The sequence below is a fragment of the Cygnus olor genome, chromosome Z (genome assembly GCF_009769625.2).
Source record: "Cygnus olor isolate bCygOlo1 chromosome Z, bCygOlo1.pri.v2, whole genome shotgun sequence".
NCBI lineage: Eukaryota > Metazoa > Chordata > Aves > Anseriformes > Anatidae > Cygnus > Cygnus olor.
This window is the reverse complement of record NC_049198.1, coordinates 27310504-27332281: the sequence shown is the minus strand read 5'-3', so window position 1 is coordinate 27332281 and position 21778 is coordinate 27310504. Positions and strand designations below refer to the sequence as shown.

The window sequence follows — 21778 nt, the reverse complement described above, 5'->3', positions numbered from 1 at the left end:
AGGCTATTTCAAGCATAGCTGTATTACCTACCTGCATGTAAGCATTTTCTTCATTGATGCAATATACTCATTTAGCCTTTTACTCTTCAAATACACAAGCATTTTTCTAGATATATCTTCCTTTTTTTTTCTTTTTCTTTTCCTTTTTTCTTTTTCTTAAAATAAGGAAGAACTAAAAAGCAGGTATAATGCCTTTTGTGTACTGGCATGCATTTCTCAGGGCAATGCATTTAACCTGCTGTGCTTGTGAAGCTTGTGAGACATCATTTTACGTTTATGCCTGGGAACCATTATGATTCTATTTTGCAACCAGTGAGCAAGACCCCTTGAAAAGTCCCTTCCACACTCCAGAGACCAGATACTCTTGCTGGTGATTGAAATTAAGACATACCTCAAAGCTATATATTGCAGTGGGAGAAGTCAGAAGCTGGCTTCCTCCAACAGGCACCATGAGGCAAGTGTTGAGGACATCTATAATTAGAATATAGACTATGAGGGTGGGGGTCACACAGGACATGGCCCAGGGAAGTGGGCATTATTGCTAGGTTGATATCTGCACCCATATTAATATGGGCCTGTATTCTCTGTCTCATGGAATTTGCCAGGCTCAGCAAGGAAACACCAAAGTCATAGCTGGGCTCAGACGAGCTGTTACTACTTCCTCAGCATCTATGTGATTGCATTTGTTCCATCGGCAGTGTCAGCTCTGGCTTAGAAGGAGAGCTGTTGCTCTTTATCACCGTGACATCTCAGCCACCTGACAATGGCTGTAAAAAGGTTTGCCCGCAGTCTACAACCTTCCGTGTAGCAACAGACCAGAAAAACAGTCTGCCTTAGATGCAACATCCCAGCACACCACACCGTGTTAGCCAATGATCTCAGTGCTGAATTTATGTAGAAGAGCTATTCATATTAAAAACTCTAGGTGCTGTAGGCAGAGATAATGTTATGGACCAGCACCGAGAACAATGGGGTTTCAGTCCTTGTGGGTGACTGTGTGCAAGTACCATCTGAAATGCACATTAATTAGAATGAGTGTTTTGCACTCAAAGCAAAGTACATATTCTAGGAAAGCAGACCTGAGGTACTCGTTCACCCAGGCAAGTACTCTGTGTTACTGAGGAGCAGACATACTGGAAGGAGCTGCACACCGAAGGAAGAATGTCTCCTCTGTCAGGGACCAGAGGTTACCTTATAAACCAGGCTATAAAAGTTTATATCCTTTCCTGGGTCACAATGAAATATCTCCCCCATCACTTTAGCCACATAAAGGAGATGCTTAGTGTAAACCAGTGCCTGGCTTCTGTCAGCAAAGTAAGAGGAACATCCCAGGGAGGCTGATTTATCTCAGACTGCTCCATCCCATTTTAGGGGAGGATAAAACACTTTTAGGAGGTAATTGGATTTATCTCTCTTTGTCAGTATCCAGAGCAGCTGTCTAACTTTTATAGGGAAATCCAGAGGAGCCCATCCTTTGCATATGCAATTGAAGATGTTTTCTGATGCCACTGCTCCCTAGAGTTGCTCAAGCGTGGTCTAAATTAGTTCTCTGAAACCCTTTGAAATTCTTGAACATTAATAAGACTATGGGGTTTAGAAGCTCATTCAGAAACAGTGCCAGAAACAGCTTGTCCAGAAACTCTGGGGTGAGTCATACAATCACGGGCCTTGAATACAGGCAGAAAGCCTGTGTCTGAAGCATCTCATGGAGTGAACTGCTTTCAAACAAACAAACAAAAAAGCCAAACAACAAAAAAAAAAGAAAAACAAAAAAAAAGAAAAACAAGTTGAGGTGAGAAGAATGTTTAGACTGCCAGCCGCAAGGTGGGAAAAAGAAAAAAGAAAAAAGGGAAAAAAAAATGCAAACCACGGCTCAGATTTTGCTGCAGTGCTTCGGCGAGGCGCGGGCTGCCGTCCCCGAGCGGCGGGGCTGCCGCTGCCCTCCGTCCCCAGGGCTGCGGGGCGCGGGGGGCGCGGGGCTCCCGGGCTGCCCGGCGGCACTGGGGGGACTCGGCCCCGTGCCCCCGGGGCGTTGTTCGCACCCCGCGTCCTTCCTGCTTCCGGGGGCCGCCGCGGGGAGGATTTGCTGCAGATGACATCAGCCGTGGATGCTGGAAAAGCGGCGGCGGGGATGCGCCGGCTCCCCCCCTTCCTCCTCCTCCTCCTCCTCCTCCTCCTCCTCCTCCTCGTCGCCAGGTCCCAGCCCTGCACCGTCTCCGTATAAAAGCGTCGCAGCCTCCCCGCCCGCCCTCACTCCCTGCCGCCTGCGGAGCCGCCGCCGAGCGGCCCTTCTCCCCTCATCGCCCCGGAGCCGCGGGGCGGAGCGGGGGACCGCGATGGCCACCGTGGTGGTGGAAGTGGACTCGGAGCCCTCCTGCAGCATCCCCAACCCCACCTCCCCCTCGCCCAGCCTCTCGCACCGCTTCCTGGACAGCAAGTTTTACCTGCTGGTGGTCATCGGCGAGCTGGTGACCGAGGAGCACCTGCGGCGGGCCATCGCCAACATCGAGCGAGGTGGGGCGGGGGGGGCGAGACGTCCGTGTCCCTTAAACGGGGCCGGGGGTGGCCATGGGGCGGTGGTGGGGTGGTGGTGGGGTGGTGGTGATAGTGTTGGGGTGGTGGTGGGGTGGTGATGGTGGTGGGGTGGTGACGGAGGGGTGGTGGTGGTGATGGGGTGATGGTGGGGAGGGAGTGAGGATGGGGTGATGGTGATGGGGTGATGATGATGGGGTGGTGGTGATGGGGTGGTGGTGATGAGGATGATGGGGTGGTGGTGATGATAGGGTGGTGGTGGCGATGATGGGGTGGTGGTGGTGGTGATGGGGTGCTGGTGGTGATGGGGTGCTGGAGGTGGTCCGAGCCCCTCCCTCCCGCCGTGCACAAAGCCCCTCGCCCCCCGCCGCCCCCGCCGCGCTATTGTGGGGGCTGCGGCTGTCGGCCGCCGTCCCGGAGCCGCCGCGGGGTGGGCGTGGCGCGGCCCGCTCCGCACTGCGGTCCCCGGGGCTGCCCGCCGCGGACAAAGGGCGCCCGCCCCGCCGCCGGGGTTCGAGCAGGGGACGGGGACGGGCACCGGGGGGCGGCTGCGGGGCGGCTCCTGCGGCTGCTCCCCTTCCCCGCCGCTCGGCGGGCGTTTTCCCCCGGAGCGGGGATGCGGCTCCTCTGCGCATTGTGCCCAACTTTGGCCGCGCGAGCTCTGCAGACGCACGCATCCGTGTGTAATGAAACGGTAGCGAGAATAATAAAACGAGACGCGGGTGGCGAGGCTGGTGTCCGAGTGGCCAGCCTCGCTGTTGTCCAGCTCAGGCTGCTGCAACTCGCTGCCTGTTTGCCCTTCCCTTAAGACGGCGATGCACGAAGGTATCGCAAGTGAAAGGACCGAGTTTTGTTAAGTTCTCGATGCGGTTCCCAGTGAAAGGGATGGCAGTGTGCACGGAGAGGCAGAAAGCCCCGCGGCCGTAACGGTGGTGTGAAGCACAAAGGAAATTGTTGCCGGACCCTATAGTTCGCTAAACTCTACTGATCTGTGTTTTTTTTAACCTATATCTTGTTCTGGGCTGATAAAAGCGGAGATATCAGAAGTCTGCTTTTGTTAGAGAGGAGAAAGAGACCCTGAAAAAGAGGGATTTGGTAGCAGCCTTGCCGTGTAGGTGTGGTTCAGCACTCCAGCTAGGACTTCGTTTGTCTCTATTGTTGTTTTCCCAACCGTTGTTGCTGTAGTTGGCGATTTCTCTCGATTCTTTTTCATGGCTGTTTGTGGTAAAGGGCTGCCTCATCACGGCTAACCAGCTTCACCGTGACCTGTTCATCTTTCTTGCGACCATTGTCTCCTAGGGAGAACTACTGAGGCAGATGCTTTGTCATTCAGAGCCTCTTCAGCACTGCACTTCCCCAATTCCGTCTAATTTTTGATTGTGTCAGAAGTGAATTGGCTGCATTTCAATTAAATTAATACAATTTATTGAGCAAATGGATAAAACTTCTCCCCTCAAGACATCTGATATCATCCTTCCTCTGAAGAAATGCTCTTCAGCCTCTTCTTGAAGCTTCTATTGTACAGTTGCTGCTGCATAGCTCTGTTGCTGCTACCTCCTGCCAATAAGCATAACACCCACTTGCAGTTTTAGATGTTCAGAGGAAACGCTTTGGCCTTTTTATTCATCATTTTGGATTAGAAGTCACCTCACTGCTCCTGGTGTCAGATGATCTGACTGGGATTTTGCCTGCTAGGAAAAAAAACCTTGATCAAATTTTGAGGTGCATTGTTCTGGATGAGTACACTTGGAGTCTGAAGCCCTGTCTGTGTGAGGCAAATATGGGCTTCACTCATCCTTCTCTTTGGAAAGTACACTGTAGTCTGGAGAAACTGTCTTCTTTCATCCTTTGTGCTCACCAGAGCCTTAAATGCTTGTAGGGTTCTTGATCACTCTGCCTCAGTGTCTTCTTTGGTACGTCTCCGAAGTACCACCACAGAAAAGTGTGGATTCACGCACTGAACTGCAGAGCAACGTGTCAAAGAAAACATCTGCTGATAAGACATCAGTGGCGTGATCCTACGCAAGCCAGTGGAATGCCGAGTCATTTCTTAATATATCATGAAGTGGGAATGGCTTGGCAACCTGCATTTTCACTAATTACATTTGGGATGTCATTTTGCTGAGGGGGCAATCCTCCAACCCACCGTCCAACAAAGAAGAAGAGGGGAGTGAGGAGAAAGCTTCAAGATCTTTCCACTGATTTGGCAGATGCTACTGGGTGTGCCCTGTCTGCTGTCTGATCATCCCTGTGTCTAGTGGCGTTGCACTCCAAAGACTGCAGAAAGAAAGAGAGAGCCCCAGCTCAGTCATCCTCCCAGTCATTACTTCTATGCTGTTAATGATATACATCATTGGATTGACCTTGGATTTTAGTTCTAGATTTACTTCCATCGTATTCAAACCTGATTTGATTTTATAATGTACATAATACGTTATATTCTGTTATAATGTGCATGTATAATTTTTTTTTGCATCCAGAATGCTGAATCATGCAGCTGCAAATCTGGTATATTCTAGCTGAATCCAAACTTCACCTTCTGTGTGCATAGTATGTCTAAGCTGTTTTTTGTTTGTTTGTTTGTTTGTTTGTTTGTTTTCAGTTATTTATTTTTCATTGAGTACTGTATTTTGGACACTGACTGGCTCAGTGGTCTGACTGTGCCTAATTAGAATCTTTCCCCTACCACAAATCTGGATCCACAACAAAAGCGGTTAGGGCTGGTGGACAGGCTCTGTCATTAGCAGCATTGCTGAATCATAGTCCCTATTGCTTAACTGACCTCCAGAAAGCTTCGCAGTCTTCCCACACAAGCTTGCTGTCAGAAGCCACCAAGCTGTTATCCTGTCGCTTCTTCAGGTCCAGCACTCATTTATTCAACACACTTCAGCTTCATGATCAGCATCACATTACTGGTCATACTTTTCATATGCACAGTACATGCGTGGTATTATATCATATTTACTTTCTTGCTCTCAAATATTCCAACACCTGGAAAATATTAAAGCTTGCTGAGCTGTGGTTGCCTGCCAAAACTACGCCCCAAAAATGTACCATATGGCCAAGAGATTTTTGAGAAATTAAAATAAAGAGACATGCAGAAGAGAGTCACTGCCTATGCCTCTGAACAATGATGCATAAGTCAGGAAGTGGAGGTGGTTGGTTATAGTTCAGCTATTCTTCTCTGGAGTGGTTATGAAACATACAGATGATGCTGTATTTTCAAATCTCTCTAGAGTTTAATAATGCAACAACTTAATAACTGGTAGCATATCCCAGTAAGAAGCATGCTCATACCTTGACTGGACTGCTGACAAGGAAAAAGCACTTGATGAATTATCTCTGCAGTCTTCAGGCTCCTGAAATGCAGATACCCATATTTGCATGGAGAACCTCCTCAGAGCTGCAATGGGAGACCAGCAGTGCAGATCTGGTTTCTCTGCTCTTTCTCCCCCCTCATCCTTCAGCCCTAGAACATGGCCTCTGCCAGAGGGAGGCTTGATGTTTCTGAGAAAGCATGGGAGCCAGCGTTGACAGGAAAGTTAGCAGTCTGAAATCCTGACAGTTACCAGCAGAAGTGCCACTGCTGGTTGCACAGTATGAGGGGTTGGCCACGCACCTCTTCAGGGTTCTCCTCCAACCCAAAGGTAGCAAACCCCTAAGGGATTTAACTCAACATCTTCATGCAAAGACATGGCCAGGTTTGTGGGAAGGGGCCAACAGACACTTCCTTAGGTGCAGTCTCTTCTGCATTTGCCAGCTAATTTGTATAAGTCTAGTGACAAATCAATCAATCAATCAATAAATCACTATGATGTTGGTGCTCAAAACCACAGCAGTGTCTGGACTTACCTGTACTACAACAGCCTACTCATTGTTTTTGAAAACTTAACAACAAAACTAGAAAAATACTAAAACATATTCTCCTGTTAATTGGATTTTTTTTTTTGATGTTATCATCAAAATATTATGGTAGGAAACTAAACTTGTGTTTTGGCTACAGTGATTTTGTTTTTCCCTGGTCAAATGTCAGTCCTTAAAATATTTGATTCCAAAATACATTTTTATGTGTCATATGACACATTCATATGTGTCAACTGTATCTTTTCCTTCATAGCTGAGGAGGAAATAGAGATGAGATGTTTATTAAAAGAAAAAAGATCAAGTGTAGCATTTCTAAATCTCACAAGTAGAATTTTGATACTTATAAATAAAAGATCACTTAAATTTTAATTTAAAATGTGGGACGCTTCAAATCTTTTGAATGAAGTCAGCAATGTAATACTTTTTATTTAAATATTAATTTGCAACATGTGAGGTAACATTGTCCGTCTCTTTCAGTTTTCTAAGTAAGTGTACTGCTATTTTAAAGTTGACGCAGGGACATCAATGGCTTCTCACAATGTGGCTTCTAGGTTGTAGGACCAGCAGTCACAAAGCAGGGGCTTTAAGGATTGCCACCATTTGGAAAGCCAGTTTTCCTCTTTCTTCTGGCTGATCCCTGTCCAGAGTGCTTCTTCTGAGTACTCTGCACTTTGCAAAAGATGGCTGTGTGGCACGCCAAGAAGAGAGGCTGGTTTTGGAATTTACGAATATGCAAATAACATGAGTGCTAACTGAGGAACAGTCTATATATGCTGATATATCTAGCTAGATGTGTTTTTGTGTTTTGAATTTTAGGAATCCGATCATGGGACACAAACTTGATTGAATGCAACTTGGATCAAGAACTGAAACTTTTTGTATCTCGCCATTCAGCTCGATTCTCTCCTGATGTTCGAGGTGAGCTTTTGGACATGTTAGAAAAAGCTTTGTTTTGCTTGTGTTTAAGAACAGAATTCATAAATACACTTGGGTATTACATGGCCCATTTTCATTTGTTTTTCTTTACAATGAATACTATTTTCCTGTATTTTTAATACATAGCTTGAAAATTATATATATATTTTTATCTTTCTGACAAATCAAAATGTCTGAAATGTTAAACTAATCAGACCTTTAGGTTAGTTTGATGTATATCACCATGATTACTTTGGTAATAGATATTAATGTTGGGTCCCCATTAAAGTTAAGTGAAGCTTACTTTTTGACTGGACAGTTTGTTTCCGTAGCACAATCTGGTGATTCCAGAGACCTAAGCTGCTCCTTACTGCGGTAGGCAAAACACATACAAAAAATAACCTGAAGGTTAGCTCCACAGTTCAATAGAGCCAGAAGTGGTGTCACGGCTGTTGTACAAGTGTGGCTCAAGCTTTGTGTTTCTCCCCAGAGAGCTTGGTACTTTTTCTTGGTATAAAAAGCAGAGGGGTGGAGGGTCTGCCTTGGCTTGCAGGAGCTTTCATTGGCTTTTATGAAGAAATTAGCACTTTACAGGGCTTATGAGACTCAATCATTTCTTCTGCTGCCTTTTCTTCAAGCTTGTCCTTCCTTCCTCTAGAAGAGTCATACAATTAAAAAAAAAAAAGTTTTTTAAGTATAAAGTTTGATTTTGTTCTGGTTGCATGGGAATCAAAATGTTTGGTAAGCTTTTTTTTTTTTTTTTTTTTTTACCATCTTGTTTCTTGAATGCAAACACTGAGTGAGCATGTGTGAAGTTAATTTTGGCTTTCATATAAAAATATATAACATTTGCACAGCAGAATAGCTTGCTTTCAGTGGTGAACATATTGTGGCGGTGTGCATACTGACTAGTACAACCAAGAACTGACAAATACTATAAATTCTGGTTTCAGGGACATCTCTTAAACACAGTGAAAAAGGATATGAAATATATCATACTACCCCATCACATTCCTAAGGGTCAGTTGTTACATGCTCTTGACAAAGAGATCCTGATATCTTGCTAGCATGATAGCACTGACCTGATGGTCTTGAATAATGCACTAAAATGTCTTGTGTAACTAATTCCAGGATTGGTTATAGCAGGTTTTGCCATCATGTCCCCATATCTATAGAGATTTGGCTGGATTTAAGAAAAAGATGTACCTCTATGAATTTTCACCTGATTTAAAAAACAACAGGACAGTTACAGGAATACTTGGGGCTGAATTACATGGGATTAAACTCAGGGCTAGAATACATATCTTCATTTTAAATGTCCAGAAGGAAATTTAACTCAGTGACACCAATCACTTCGTTTTACAGAGAAGTTATTCTAATAAATGAAATTAGCATAATGTATTTTCAAGAAGTGTACTGTGAAGTAGAATATATCTTTAACATATATATGTTTTACTTTAGAAACCCAGGGAAAAAAAAAAAAAGAAAAGAAACCTGTGCTTCTCCTTCAGCACAAATATTCCAGTCAGTTTAATATGTTTGTTATCATATTAAGATGAGCATTTGATAGTATTGCTCTTGATAGCATTGCATGACTTAAAATAAAGCAAATACTCTGGTTTCATATGATAAATGAAGGAAGATTATGCACCTCTTTTTTTCAAATTTGAATTTCAATTCAATTTCAACAAAGATTATAGAATTCTCTAGGAATCTTTCTCTAGAAATAGTATATATATATATATTTATTTTTTTGTTTGACTAGACTTGCTTGTTTAGTCTGTCATTGTGTTGAATTACAGCTTAATTGCATGTGACTGGAATTCATCAACATCTCTATGACAAGCGGTAATGAATGTGTTTTTCAGCACTGCTCAATCTTTAAACAATAAGCTGCCAAAATCCATGTTGAAAGAGACTAAAACCTAGAAAAAAAATGAACATCCAGGAATAAAACTAGCCCTCTTGACCTTTTTTTTTTTCTCTCAGATTTTATGTGGAAACCCATTGGCTCCTTTTCAGTCCCATAGCACATATCAGAGGACAAGATTTGAGGTTTTTTCAGCTTTGATGCTGAATTTGCCTCAGGTTCCTTTGTGTCTTCTCAACTATTTGAGAGCAAGGAGGGGTGTTTTTTTGTTTTTGTCTTGCTCTGTGGTCATAAAGTTACAGAATATTTGTTTTCTGTTACAATGCACAGATGTTGAATTTCAGTGACTGTTAAACTGGCAACTCATACTAAACATACTGAAGAGATTGTAAGGACATACTCCTTTATGGCTTCAGAAATTCTGTGGAATTTGGGTAACTAGGTGACCTGTTGTCCAAGGAAAGTATTCATCCAAGGTGATGGGATTGTGTGTGGCATGTCAGATGGGATGTAATTAAACAGCCTTTTTTTCGGTCTTTTGAGACTGAACTCTTTGTGTGACTCAAACACAGGGACAGTTTACTCTTGAGGAACGGTAGAGTCATTTAGTGAGTCTGCACAGCCCTTGGTACAGTGAGGTCTGAATACTGACTGAAGCCTGTTTGATCATCATGTTTAATTATGATAATTGCAGTGCTGGCTCAGTACATGCTTGTATGCTTCTCAAAGCAGCTCGAGGATACACGCAGCAGTAATGTGAATGGTATGACTAGTTCTCCAGGAGGAAGCTTGCAGGAAATTGGGCCAACCCTGTCCCCATGCCATATGCCTGCAGTGTTGAAGGAGAGACATGTGAGAGAAGATGTCTGTCAGAGCATTCATGTGTTTTCACTTGAGGAATTTGAGGTGTAATCCTTCTGTTTGTAGTGAATAGCCATGTACATATTGATTTTGAAGGGAGCATGACCGGGTCCCAACACTCTTTTTGTGCTCTTACCAAGGGAATGGATTGCCACAATGGTATTTGCACATCCTATACTCAGTTGCATGACAATTTGTGGATGATTTATGATTCCCTGAAAAATAGGAGTCAGAATGGAAATGGTAGCAGATCTTTTCTGATACCTTGTAAAGCAGCTGAGTTAGCAGACTCCTTAATAATATCAAATCTTGCAGGAATGTTGTTATCAGGTGCTGGTGAAAAATGAGTAACAGAGCTTATCAAATGGTTGCCAAGACAACAGGCAACATGACTTAAAATGGGTGTTTGCCTGTTTTTTCTGTCACATACTGGTGATGACTTCCTTCTTATGGTTAGCTTCACAAGGACAAAAAATTCAAACAATGATTTATAATGTATATGCTGGAAAAGGAACTGTGTGTCTGGTAATGAGGCAAAGCAAATGGAGGTGGTTGAAACTGCAGCTGTAGCTTGCAATCCTTTCTCAATTAAAATAAATATATATATATATATATATATATATATGCATATGTATATATGTTTCAACTGCATGAAGCTGAGTATCCTGCTTCACAAAAGGCCAAGTAAGTGGATTTTGCATGGAGGTGGAACAACTGAGCGCCCTTCCCTGCAAGACTTCCACACCTGCCATTTTGTCCCTCTGCTTCCACCTGTGGACACTTAAATGTTATATTGGTGTCTATTAAAGCCCTTGTCTAGATAAAATCAGTTTTATTTAGATAGCTGATCAGTACCTAGCCACCTCTAAGCTTCTTGGTCTCTGTGAAGAACTGCTGCTCAAGCATTGTTCAGTGGCTACTTTATCCTTCAACCACGTTTCATGAAGAGCATGCATCTGTGGAAAATGCATTTCCTGCCTGAGCAGCACCAGAAGGTCCTGTTGCACACCAGTCAGCAGCTGGTGATTGCACTGGCTTAAGTGAGTCCTTCCTTACCCATACACAAGACTTTATTTTCACCAGCCTGCCTGTGGCTAGGAGAAACCTGTCAAAGTGCAAGAGGTTTTTGGACTTGCCTTCTTCAGGTTTTCTAGGGAAGGCTCTTGTTCTCTGATTGTCATTGCCCCCTAAAAGCCTAACACCCTTAAATCTGAAAGGTACCATTTCAGAATTTACAATTAAGGATTATTAGAGTCCTGTGGAGAGATTTTGGGTTGAGGGGGGCTTTGGTTTTCAACACCTGTAGCATGGGGTTTCCCATTGCTGTTGTCAAAGCAGATCTGCATCCAGTTAATATCACACCTAATAGCTTGTAATATGAGCTCATTGAGTTGCTGATGAAATCCTAAAGGGCGAGGGTTTTGTGCTTACTAAAAACTTTTTTTTTTTTTAAAAAAAAGCTAAGAACTAAAATTTCTGTTTTGCTTACTTCTACCTAAATCATAGAGGGACAACAGTCATCAGCCTGGCTCTTTGCCCACCTCTGCTGCAAGATCTCTCTAGAAGATGATGTAGTCATGTGTGGGTAAGAGAAAGGTGTGGACTCAGATGGTATCTCAGCACTGTCACCAAGTGCCCAGGAATTAATTCAGACTAAAAAGTCAAGTCGTTTGGTATGCATATTTAGGGACAATCTATAAATATGATTCTACAGCTATTAGAGGCTGTGATAGCTGGAATAGCTATCAAGTGGAGTCATTTTAGCTCATTATATGTTTGGAGAGGTTAATTTTAGCTGGCTACCGAACTTGTTTTGTGTTTTAGAGTATTTATGTCTCAGAAGAAAGAAAATGGAGGTGGAATGGGACATGCATAGGGAATTGAGCTGACTCACGCTGCTGTGGCAGTGGCTGGTGTCCCCGCAGGGCGTTGCAGCCCGCAGTGCAAAGGTGCAGTGGTGATGCTGCTGGCAGCACTGGGAGCACAGGGGCAACCAGTGGGGTAGCACGCGTGGTGCTCTTGTCTGCTCACAAGCTCTTTTTGTGTGCACTGCTAGGGTTTTGGTGGCTCAGGAGATGATTACAGTGCAACTGCCTACACGCCTGGATACACGAACTGACAAAGCCTTCCTTTTTTAGTACTAATCAAAATGCCAGAGATGGGCTAATAAGTGATTCTATTTTTTTTTTTCAGTGAATTAATTCTTGCACTTATGTGACAATCATTTTGGCACTGACTTCCACTCCTGCTTTTTTAGGAATGATCTCAAAGAAAATTAGCATGAATTTACATTACTGCCACAACACCAGTACCTGCTGATGCTAAGCTGCTAACATGAATCAGCAAAACAGCTAGGAGTTTATTTTTAAATGCCTTGCATCACAAGTACATATAACGAATTGTGTTAGACTAGACCATATTTTACAGGAACAGGTTTTTGGCCTATGTGAGATGGTTAGCAGAGGCATAGGATTAAGTTAATGGTGAATAATGGTAGAATTTTAACACCATTATGAAATTTTTATCCCCATTCCTCATTATTAGTTGTATAATTCAGCATACCTAAGAGTATATTTACAAGGGTTATTTTGTTATGGGTTATTTTAAAAATACTTATAGAATTATACTTAATTCATTTTTTACGAGACCCCTCAATCTTTCTTTGCTAGTGGTTTGTCTATTTCAGATGTCTGCAACTGAATACTTCAACAATTGGGTTTTTTTTTGGCCCTTTCTCAGTATCCTTTATAGATGAACTGCCTCTTGTCTCCTCCGTTATGGATTCATAATAAATGTGTAGCCAGAGCATCACTGACTTTTTTTGTTTGTTTATTTTGTAACAGTTAACTTTTTTCTCAGATCTCTATTTTTCTTGATTTTGCCAAGATTTATCTTTTTTAATTGCCTGAATTTTCTGTTTATTTCTGTAACTGTTTATCAGTCATTAGAGAGAAATATTAAATGTTTGTAATTGGACTTTATAATGGAGAAAAAAAGATTGATCTTAGTGTTTTAAAGGTCAAACAAGGACCAAATCGTGTGTTGTAAAAATGGAGAAAAGCCAAATTTAAACTTCCACTTCTTGTCTGACCCAAAACAGTGCTCTGACCCAAAACAGTGCTTTATTTGCAGTGAATTGCCTACCATTGTGTTCACCAGTAGGACCAAACCCAGCCTGCACTGGGAAGAATAGTTTAGACACTCCTTGTCTCTAGGCAGAGTGGTAAGGGGAGCATGTTATCAGTCCCTCTTTCCCAGTGTTGCATGAGAAATGCCACTATGACTGCTTCCATCAGCCTCACAACAGCATGAAGAGTTCCAGTCCTGGTGCACCTTGTAGAGACAAATGCAGAAAGCATGGCAAGAGATGTGTTACTGCTGGCCACAGATCCAGGTGCTCCTGTCTGTAGACTGCTGAGACTACACCTTAGTACCTCACGGGGCATATAAGTAGGGAATCTACATGCTTTAGTTGATGTTAGTCACAAATAAGAAGGTGGGTATTTTTGTAGCAGACACCCATGTACTTACATCAAACTTCCTGATGGTTCCTCCAAAAAGACATGATGGGTCCTTTTGGCTTATATTCACTGGTTGCAAACTATTCCTAGAGTCAAGCAGAAAAGTCTGTATTCCTGATGGCCTGGGCTTGCATGCTGTTTGTGTGGGGTATGTGTGTGCAGCATAGACCCATAAGCATTAAGGACATGACTCTTCTAGTTCCTGGCATTCCTACTGGTTGGAATTAGGCTGTTTATGGCTCAAACCTAGTTGCTGATACAAGGCAAAATTAAGTTTAAAAAATAATAGTAATAATAAACCCAGCACTGCATTCAGAAATGAATTTGTGTGAACTTCAGTATTTTTTTGGTAGAGTTGAAGTTGAGGGCTTCTATATAATGGTGAGATGAGTCATTGACCTGTGTCTGTCTTCTGTATAAGTGTATGTGAGAAGCTTAGGGTGTTATTTAAAAACAAAACAAAACAACAGCAAACAAAACAGAAATCCATCCAAGGAGGCAGACCACATCCTTGCGGTATTATCTCAGGCTGTGTAATGTCTGAGTGACTCTAAAGTGCTACGGAGACCTTCGGCTGGAAGTCAACTCCCCCATGACAAGATAGGCAGCCTTGGGAAGCTGTTCCAGTGTAATGGCAACTCTGTAATTCCTCTGACAAAAAGACTGATCCCAGCTTCACCTCCCCAGTCTCAAGGCACAAATAGGCTCTTGAAAGTTCTTTGTGGTGGGTTGAACCTGGCCAGCAGCTAAGCACCCACACAGATGCTCACTCACTCTCCCCACCCCTCCCATGAGAGACTGGAAAGAGCAAAAGCAAGAAAACTCATTGGTCAAAATTGGCACAGTTAGATAGGTAAAGGAGAGAGGAAAACAAACAAACAAACAAACAAAACAAAACAAAACAACAACAACAAAAACAACAAAAACAGCAAAGCAGAGGAAATAATTCACCACCTCACATAGGCAGACCAATTGCCATCTGGTCTGTAAACAGTGGCCACCTTGGAAACAAAAAAAAACCACACCTTCTTTTTCCTTGACCCCAACTTTTATTGCAGAGCATGAGTTATGTGGTGTAGAATATCTCTGGCCAGTGTGAGTCAGCTGTTCCAGCCTTCTCTCCTCCAAAGCTCTTGGCAACCCCCAGCCTACCGGGGACAGAGTGGGAAAAAGAAAGTCTTGACACTGTGCAGATGCTGTTCAGCAAAAGCTGGAACGTTGGTGTGTTATCAACACTGTTTGAGGCACAAATCCAAAACAAAGAACCATACAGGTTGCTGTGAAGAAAGTTAAGTCCATCCCAGCCACAGCCTGTACACTCTCCTAAGGTGGGTTGTCTCCTGATATTCATTTGTGTATGAGTCCTTTCAAAAGACCATCAGAAAAGGACTGGTACTTCCTGGATCACTTTTAGTGTGAGGAAATCAGCATCATGAAAACTGTCCTGACAACACTGGACAGACAAGACAGACTAGAAAAGTATTAAAACAGTGAAAGGCAAACAAATCTTTTTTGTGTTCGAGTCATGCTTTTGTTGGCACCATTGCTGAACTTCTGGGAAACAAATACATGATGCCATCTGACAGTCCCTTAAAAAGAGAGTCCAGCTAAAGAGACAGGACGTGAAAGATGCTAGGACACCTCCTGACATGGGTGTTTTAGCAATCCAGCATGCTTTAATAGCCTCAGGTTCTGTCTTGAAGTTTGCAGTCTTCCAAGACCTGCATGGACCTTAGACAAACTGAAAAAGTGAATGGAAAATTATTTTCTATATGAACAGGACTTTAGATATAGAAGGCAACGCCTCTAAGAATATCTCCAGTAGGATTTAATGCCTGTAGCAAGTTACTAATTTAATGGCATTAGTCATAATTATTTGTCTCATTCTATTGATTTTTTTAAACTTATCATTTTTAGCTGCAAAGCTTAGATTCTGGAAGTTCATTAGGCTTGGAAGATTTAAATATTTTTCAATGCTAATTAGGATCTTGTACATTTAATGTTTCTTGACAACTTAGTAGGTTTTAATTTTTCTACTTTTTCAGTGATTGTATTACAGAAAGCCACTCTTCTTACATTTCAATCCACTATCCATACGAAAGCTTGATATATATATATATATATTTAATTGTGTCCTTCAATGTGAGTTGCTGAGTCAAATGAAAAACAAACCACCCTTGAACAGAACACATGGAAGTCATGGAAGTCACCAAAAAGAAATCCAAATGGAAATGATGTATTGTTTATGTGACTCCTTAGAAGTAAGGATGGGATGCTTTGATCGCAGCACTGTTTCAGCTGCATAAATAGTTTGGCTGTACCAATTGTATTCCTGGAGAGTCCCTGGTGGGAATAGTTGCACTGCAACTAACGACCCTCTATACCAACTAAAGCCTGTACAAGAGGAATTAGAATTTGTCTCCAGCTTTGGTGGGATAACATCATTTCATGTCCAGTAGGGGATTACCATGTGGAAGGAGGGAGAACTTGGCGACTTTCATATTTCATGTTAAACAGGAGGATCTGATTGTATTAATTTGTTGGGAGGAGCTGTTGCCTTTCTACAGTGGGGAAGAAACCCATTTACTGGACTATGCCATTGGGTGTGGGTCTTCTGCAACCATTTATTGACAATAATCACAGGAAAGAGGAGACACAAAACATTCCCATTTCCTTGAACAGTACAGGCTTACTCTTCATTCCATTGAACAGTGTAATACAATCATGCATTATAGCTGTACTTACCAAAAAAAGTTATAGTTTCATCCTCTAGATTGTTTATTGGCCTGTGTGCTCCCTTTGCAATTAAATTGGTTTAAACTGAAAACAGATTCCAAGTCAAGGAATACATCTCTTGCAGAGAATCTGGAAGAAACTTTTTATAGATATTTACTTTATTTTACAGATCAGTACTTTTTTATTTATTTATTTATTTTTTATCTTTCAGTCCATTTCTAACTTGACTCTTTTTTTCCTGCTGATATTGGAGACAGCTGGGCATCTATGAATTTACCAGCCTCCTGCAATCCTGACTGAGGCCTTCCTGAGTACTCTGAGAGTCAAGTTTTTAAAATAGTGCCTTCTGCTTTTGAGGGAGGTGGTGTATTCAACCCAGGGCAATGTTCAGTTAGGCACAATAACACTTTCTCCCTTGCTGTCTTGCCCTGTAGTCACAAAAAAAAGCAGAGCTGAATTCAAAAGAAGGGGCCACTCCAAAAGATTTCTTTCACTGTCAGAAGTAAAAGAGCAGTGGTGCAGACAGCCCTCCATGGAGCTACCCTACCAGGTTCTGATGAGCTGTTGCCTCAGCCCCAATACAGGTCAACTCCATGGAGTGCAGCCCCAGTCTTTATTCTGTGGGAGCAGAATGATCCCATCAGTGACAGATGGGGCCTCTCAGAAGATCTTCAGAGGACCTTCATCCTGCTCATAATATCAGCATTCAGTATTGCTACAGCACTGCTTTGGCACAGCTCTACTGCCATGTTTCAGAGACATGGTGTCTCTGCAAGGGCAGCTTTTGCTTGGACAAACCATAGATCAGAGACTTTCTTTGATGACATTCATATCTAAATTTTTTTTCCCATTTTCCTGTTTTGCTTTGGTATTTCGTCACCCTATTTTAAAAATTATATCCTGTTCTCTTCTGCTTTCCTAAAATGTGTGAAATGCTGAGTTTGGATGTTAGCAGATGTTTTCAAAGTGACAGAGAAGCTAAAGCATATTTACTCTTCTTCCTTTCCCTGCTGCTGTTCCTCTTCAAATCTTCCTATATGTCACAGTAAGTCAAGGTAATGTGGTGGTAAAATGCAAATGGCACATTGCTACTACTGGGACTTCCAGGCTTGCTCCCTCTCTTGGAGCCACACCACAGCTAACAACAAATTAACTTTTTACTTTTTTAAGATGTGAGTTTATAAAAGCTGTGGTCAGGAATGTCTCAGATCACAAATAGTATTTTTTAGTTCTTCCTCCTTCTACTTCTACCTTCCTTCTGCTACTAATACATTAGAGGCTTCTTCCAGCACTTCCAACTTCCTTTTCTGATGTTCCTTTTGAGGAGATTGCTATCTCTGTCAGTGATTGTTATCTTAGTCTGGATAGTGATCAGATCAGATTTAGACCAAAGTCCTTGTTCAACCTCAGCAAATATTACTCCCTGTACTATTCCATATCTGCTACTTACTTGCAAAGGTAGGAAACTCAGGCAGAAATGGCTCAATATTAGACTATCTGTTTTTCATTAGTTGTTCTAGGTCATTGACTAGGTGTGGACTGGACACAGTAAAGATCCCATCAATAATCAAAAAAAAAAAAAAAAAAAGATGGATAATGCAAATTCTCAGCAGAGCAGCAGAGGTGTAGCTTAAGTGGATCTGCCTTGCTGTAGTACTAGAACAATAATTATTGCTTTGGAAGTGTAATTAATAGGGCAGATATTCTCCACCAAGATGATTGTGATCAAACCACAAACTGGCTGTGTAAAGTTTGGAATTGGGGTTGCTATAGCTCAGAGTGTAATAACAGTTTCACTGCTGAATATGACACTGTTACAGATTTTAGTGTTAAAGGCTTAGACTGAATATTCTCACCAAATATTTAAAGAACTTTCAAGACTTGTTTTTTGCAAGCCTGTGAAATGAGAAGAATGGTAGAAAAGTAAAAGGAATCTCAATCTTTCAGTTCTATTCATATTTTATGATTATCTCTCATATCATTTAAATTGTTACTATTTTCAAACATTACCTTTTTCTGGTACGGAATTAATTTGTAATGATAAACCTCAGATGCAAAACTCTTTCCAACCAAATTTTGTGCATAAAATTCAGCATCTCATCACACAGTCAAAACTATCAAATTTAAAACTTGACAAGAGCAATTAAAAAAAATAGCATTCCACATCATGTTTTCTTACCCTTTCCCTTTTTTTGGAAATAGCCTGCTGTGAAATTAATGCTCACTCATGCTTTTTTTTGCCAGTAGATGGCATTCTCAATGCCCATACTTGTTGCAATGCGGCAAACTGGCATGGACTAAGCCCAGTATGAATACTTCTCTACAGCTTTTAGGTCATAGTACTTAATGTGATACATATGTTTCTACTTTGCTCTGAGATCTTGCTTGGAGTTCAAATTTCATACAATTGAGATCTGTTGACTGTGAAGGACAAATTCCTCAATGTGAAACTCATGCCGTGAAGCTCAGCAAACTTTAGTTTTAGAAAGGAGAATACTGCTTACGCAGGGCGATAGCTGTCACAGCTTGAAGACCACAGGTAGTGATCATGATGAAAATGCTTAACATTAAACTAACTCTGCAGAGCCAATAAGGAAAAAAGAAAGACCATCATACAAATGGTTGTATTTGTGCATAAATTAGTGTATGCTGTATATGTATCCAAGGAAATATTTGCTACATTAGCTTTACAGATGATGTATTCTGTGTATCGTCAAGTTGCCTCTAACAGACCTGAGCTTCTTCCTATTTTGAAGCTGGCATATAACTACACCAAGACATGAAGTAGTGCTTCCTTTCTGGTGCTGAATTTGAGCATGGCATGAAATAGAAGACCTGAGACCTAATCAAGTAGACTCTGACTCACTTATCAAGTTTAGTATATCTCATTTTTTTTTTTCTGCTGTCTCAGTCTGTGGTATGACTGTCTGTTAGGAGTAGAGCAATACAGTAGCATGTAGTTTGACAAAGCATTTCAGTATTGTCTACCTAAAAATACTTGTTCATATAAGTTAAATCTCAGTGTAGCCTTTTGCCTTCCTTAAGGGCAGAAAAAAAATAAATAAATCACGGCTTTCTAAGTGACTGTAGAACATGATATATCCCAAATTAAGAGATATGGAACTTAGTTCTTATCTTCGTACAGTATAAAGACTGTCTGAGACTGTGTCACTCAGATGCTGTAGACAAACCTTGATGTGGTTTGTTCGGTTGCAGGGATGTAATAACATTTAATTCTTTTTGTCTTGCTTCAGTTTTCTATCAAGGACTGCTCTGCCAACTGTGCCAGTAGGGAATCTAATGTCAGTGATTTATGCAGTGTGGTCTTCATTAGAATTCAAAATGAGGCCACCATCTCTCTTCAAATAAGCCACCAGCCAGATGTTTGAAAGTAATCACTCCAGCAATCACTCAGCTTGGCTTGAGAATAACACAAACGATGAAAAGCTGGGATTAGCCATTCACCAACTTAACTCCTTCAGATTTCTGCATTGTATTGAAAAAAAAAAAAAAAAAAAAAAAAAAAAAAGCGAAGGACATTTTATGAGACTGAACACCTGCATACACCTGCATCAGCAAAACCTTTCAACTTATGAAAATACTAGTAAATTGACATTCATATAGTTGTCCATTTAGCTGATTTATCTGTGGACAATGTACCAGGGCTCTGGACTGTCATAGGGAGCAGGTGTCTGTTATCACTTACAAATGATAACAACAACAACAACAACAGCAACAAACACAGCCAGATGTTTATCTTAAATTGTGATAACTATACCATTTTGACAAATTCTTCTTTTAAGAATTGTAAATTCTGAGTAATTTTACTGACAGCAGAAGGGTCCCTCTAGATTAACCCAGACATTTATTAGGACAACATTGGAGTGCTTTTGAAGAGTTGATATTTGTAGAGCCTGTCTATAGATGGTTTGAGGTAATTGGTAGTGAAGAACTTATTTATAGTTTGTAACAGGGTTGCACATAAAATGAAAGGCAGCACTGCTGAGTTGCTGTGGCACCACAGCAACTTAAAATCCTTGATAGTTTGGGCATCACTGGGGCTGGCTATAAATCAGCTAACTTCCATTAGACCTAAACTGCTGTAGGAAGCTGAATGTTTGTGTGAAGCGTAATCCAAGCTGGTGAAGTAGTCTGCCATCTCTAACAAAGCTTAATTCAAGTGGGAGTGAAATGCTTTTAAGCAGTGCCATGTGTCCATGGAAATGTGTGCTCTGCGGTTACTGAGATGTTCTTATCAGTCCTAAATCCAGAAATGCTTACCAGGTAAAGTAAAAATGTCATGGGAGGATGAAATAAATGACATTTTGATTACCCCTCAGAGCCTGGCTTAGTGACTGACACAACCTTCAAATCCTGGGGGAAGAGAAGTGGCAAGGAGGGGTCCACGCCTTTTGTCACCTCTGTGAAGCCATCCCCGCCTCCACACAGCTGCATATCTCGTGGCGGAGGGTTAATGAGAAGACTCAGGGCTGGAGTTGTGGAAGATAATTTGAGTTCTATCTGTGTGGATTTCAATCTGGTGGAGTTCATTAGCATGCAGACAGGGCTTGAGCACATATCTTCCAAGAGGCCCATGACTTCCAGGCATTTTCACACTCCTGCAGATCTGTTGTGCCTTATGGGCTTGGCCCACATTTTCGTATTAGTACAGTTTAATTAGGCAAGGAGAGATTGCTGCATTTCCAGAATGATCTACTGATACAGTAGACCAATATTTATTACAAAGTTTATTTCAAATAAATGTCTGTTCTCTTAACACAGATCTGCTCATTCAAGGGCCCTAGAGCAATTTGAGAAACAATTAAATCCTCTCTGTTGTGAAGTGGAATATTACAAAGGATTAACACTGACAGGGCAAGGCTTCTTGCTAGTTTAAACTACGTTCCCATTTCTTGCTCTTCTAATCTGATATTCAGGCTTGATGGAGGAGGTTGTGTTCAGCAACTGTTCCCACTCCCTGCAGCGGCGTAAGTGGAATGGGGGAAGAAAAATGGGCCAGGATGTTGGCTAAAAATGATCAATCCCAAACAGAAACACAGAGCTGTAGAGGAATATACAACCAGTGCGCTGAGAAGAATTTTGGATAGCTCAATTCCATGCACTTGTCATGGTTATCCAAATTGGAAGTGCAAGGTCCAGTCTTCTAAAGTGGTCCAGTCTTCTAAACATTCACGTGAGCAGCCATCATTATGGAACCATCTAGTAGATGTTACATGAGGAGAGACTGCATGTTCAGGTCATTTATTTTATATGTATTTATAAAACAGTATATTATACATATTCTTTTTTTTTTTTTTAATTTCACTTTTCAGGTTAACGTTCTTATGAACTATCCAGTAACATAACTTTGTAGAAATGTATCAGTCTATAAAAAATGCAGTAAGGACTATAATCACCAAGTTAAAAAGTATGCCTAAACTGGCAAATATGGCTAATTTGACAAGTACAGCATAAAGGA

The 21778-nt window shown here is 41.7% G+C and overlaps 1 protein-coding gene across 1 annotated transcript in view; it reads left to right on the top strand.

Moving 5' to 3' along the window:
* Positions 1–2079: 2079 nt before the first annotated feature.
* The window catches only part of MAP1B (microtubule associated protein 1B), a 72480-nt gene continuing 52781 nt past the window's right edge, over positions 2080–21778 (top strand). The window contains exons 1-2 of the mRNA XM_040539900.1: positions 2080–2514; positions 7213–7314. Coding sequence (XP_040395834.1) covers positions 2109–2514; positions 7213–7314 — 508 coding nt within the window. The 5' untranslated portion in view covers positions 2080–2108. The remainder of the gene's footprint in view (positions 2515–7212; positions 7315–21778) is intronic.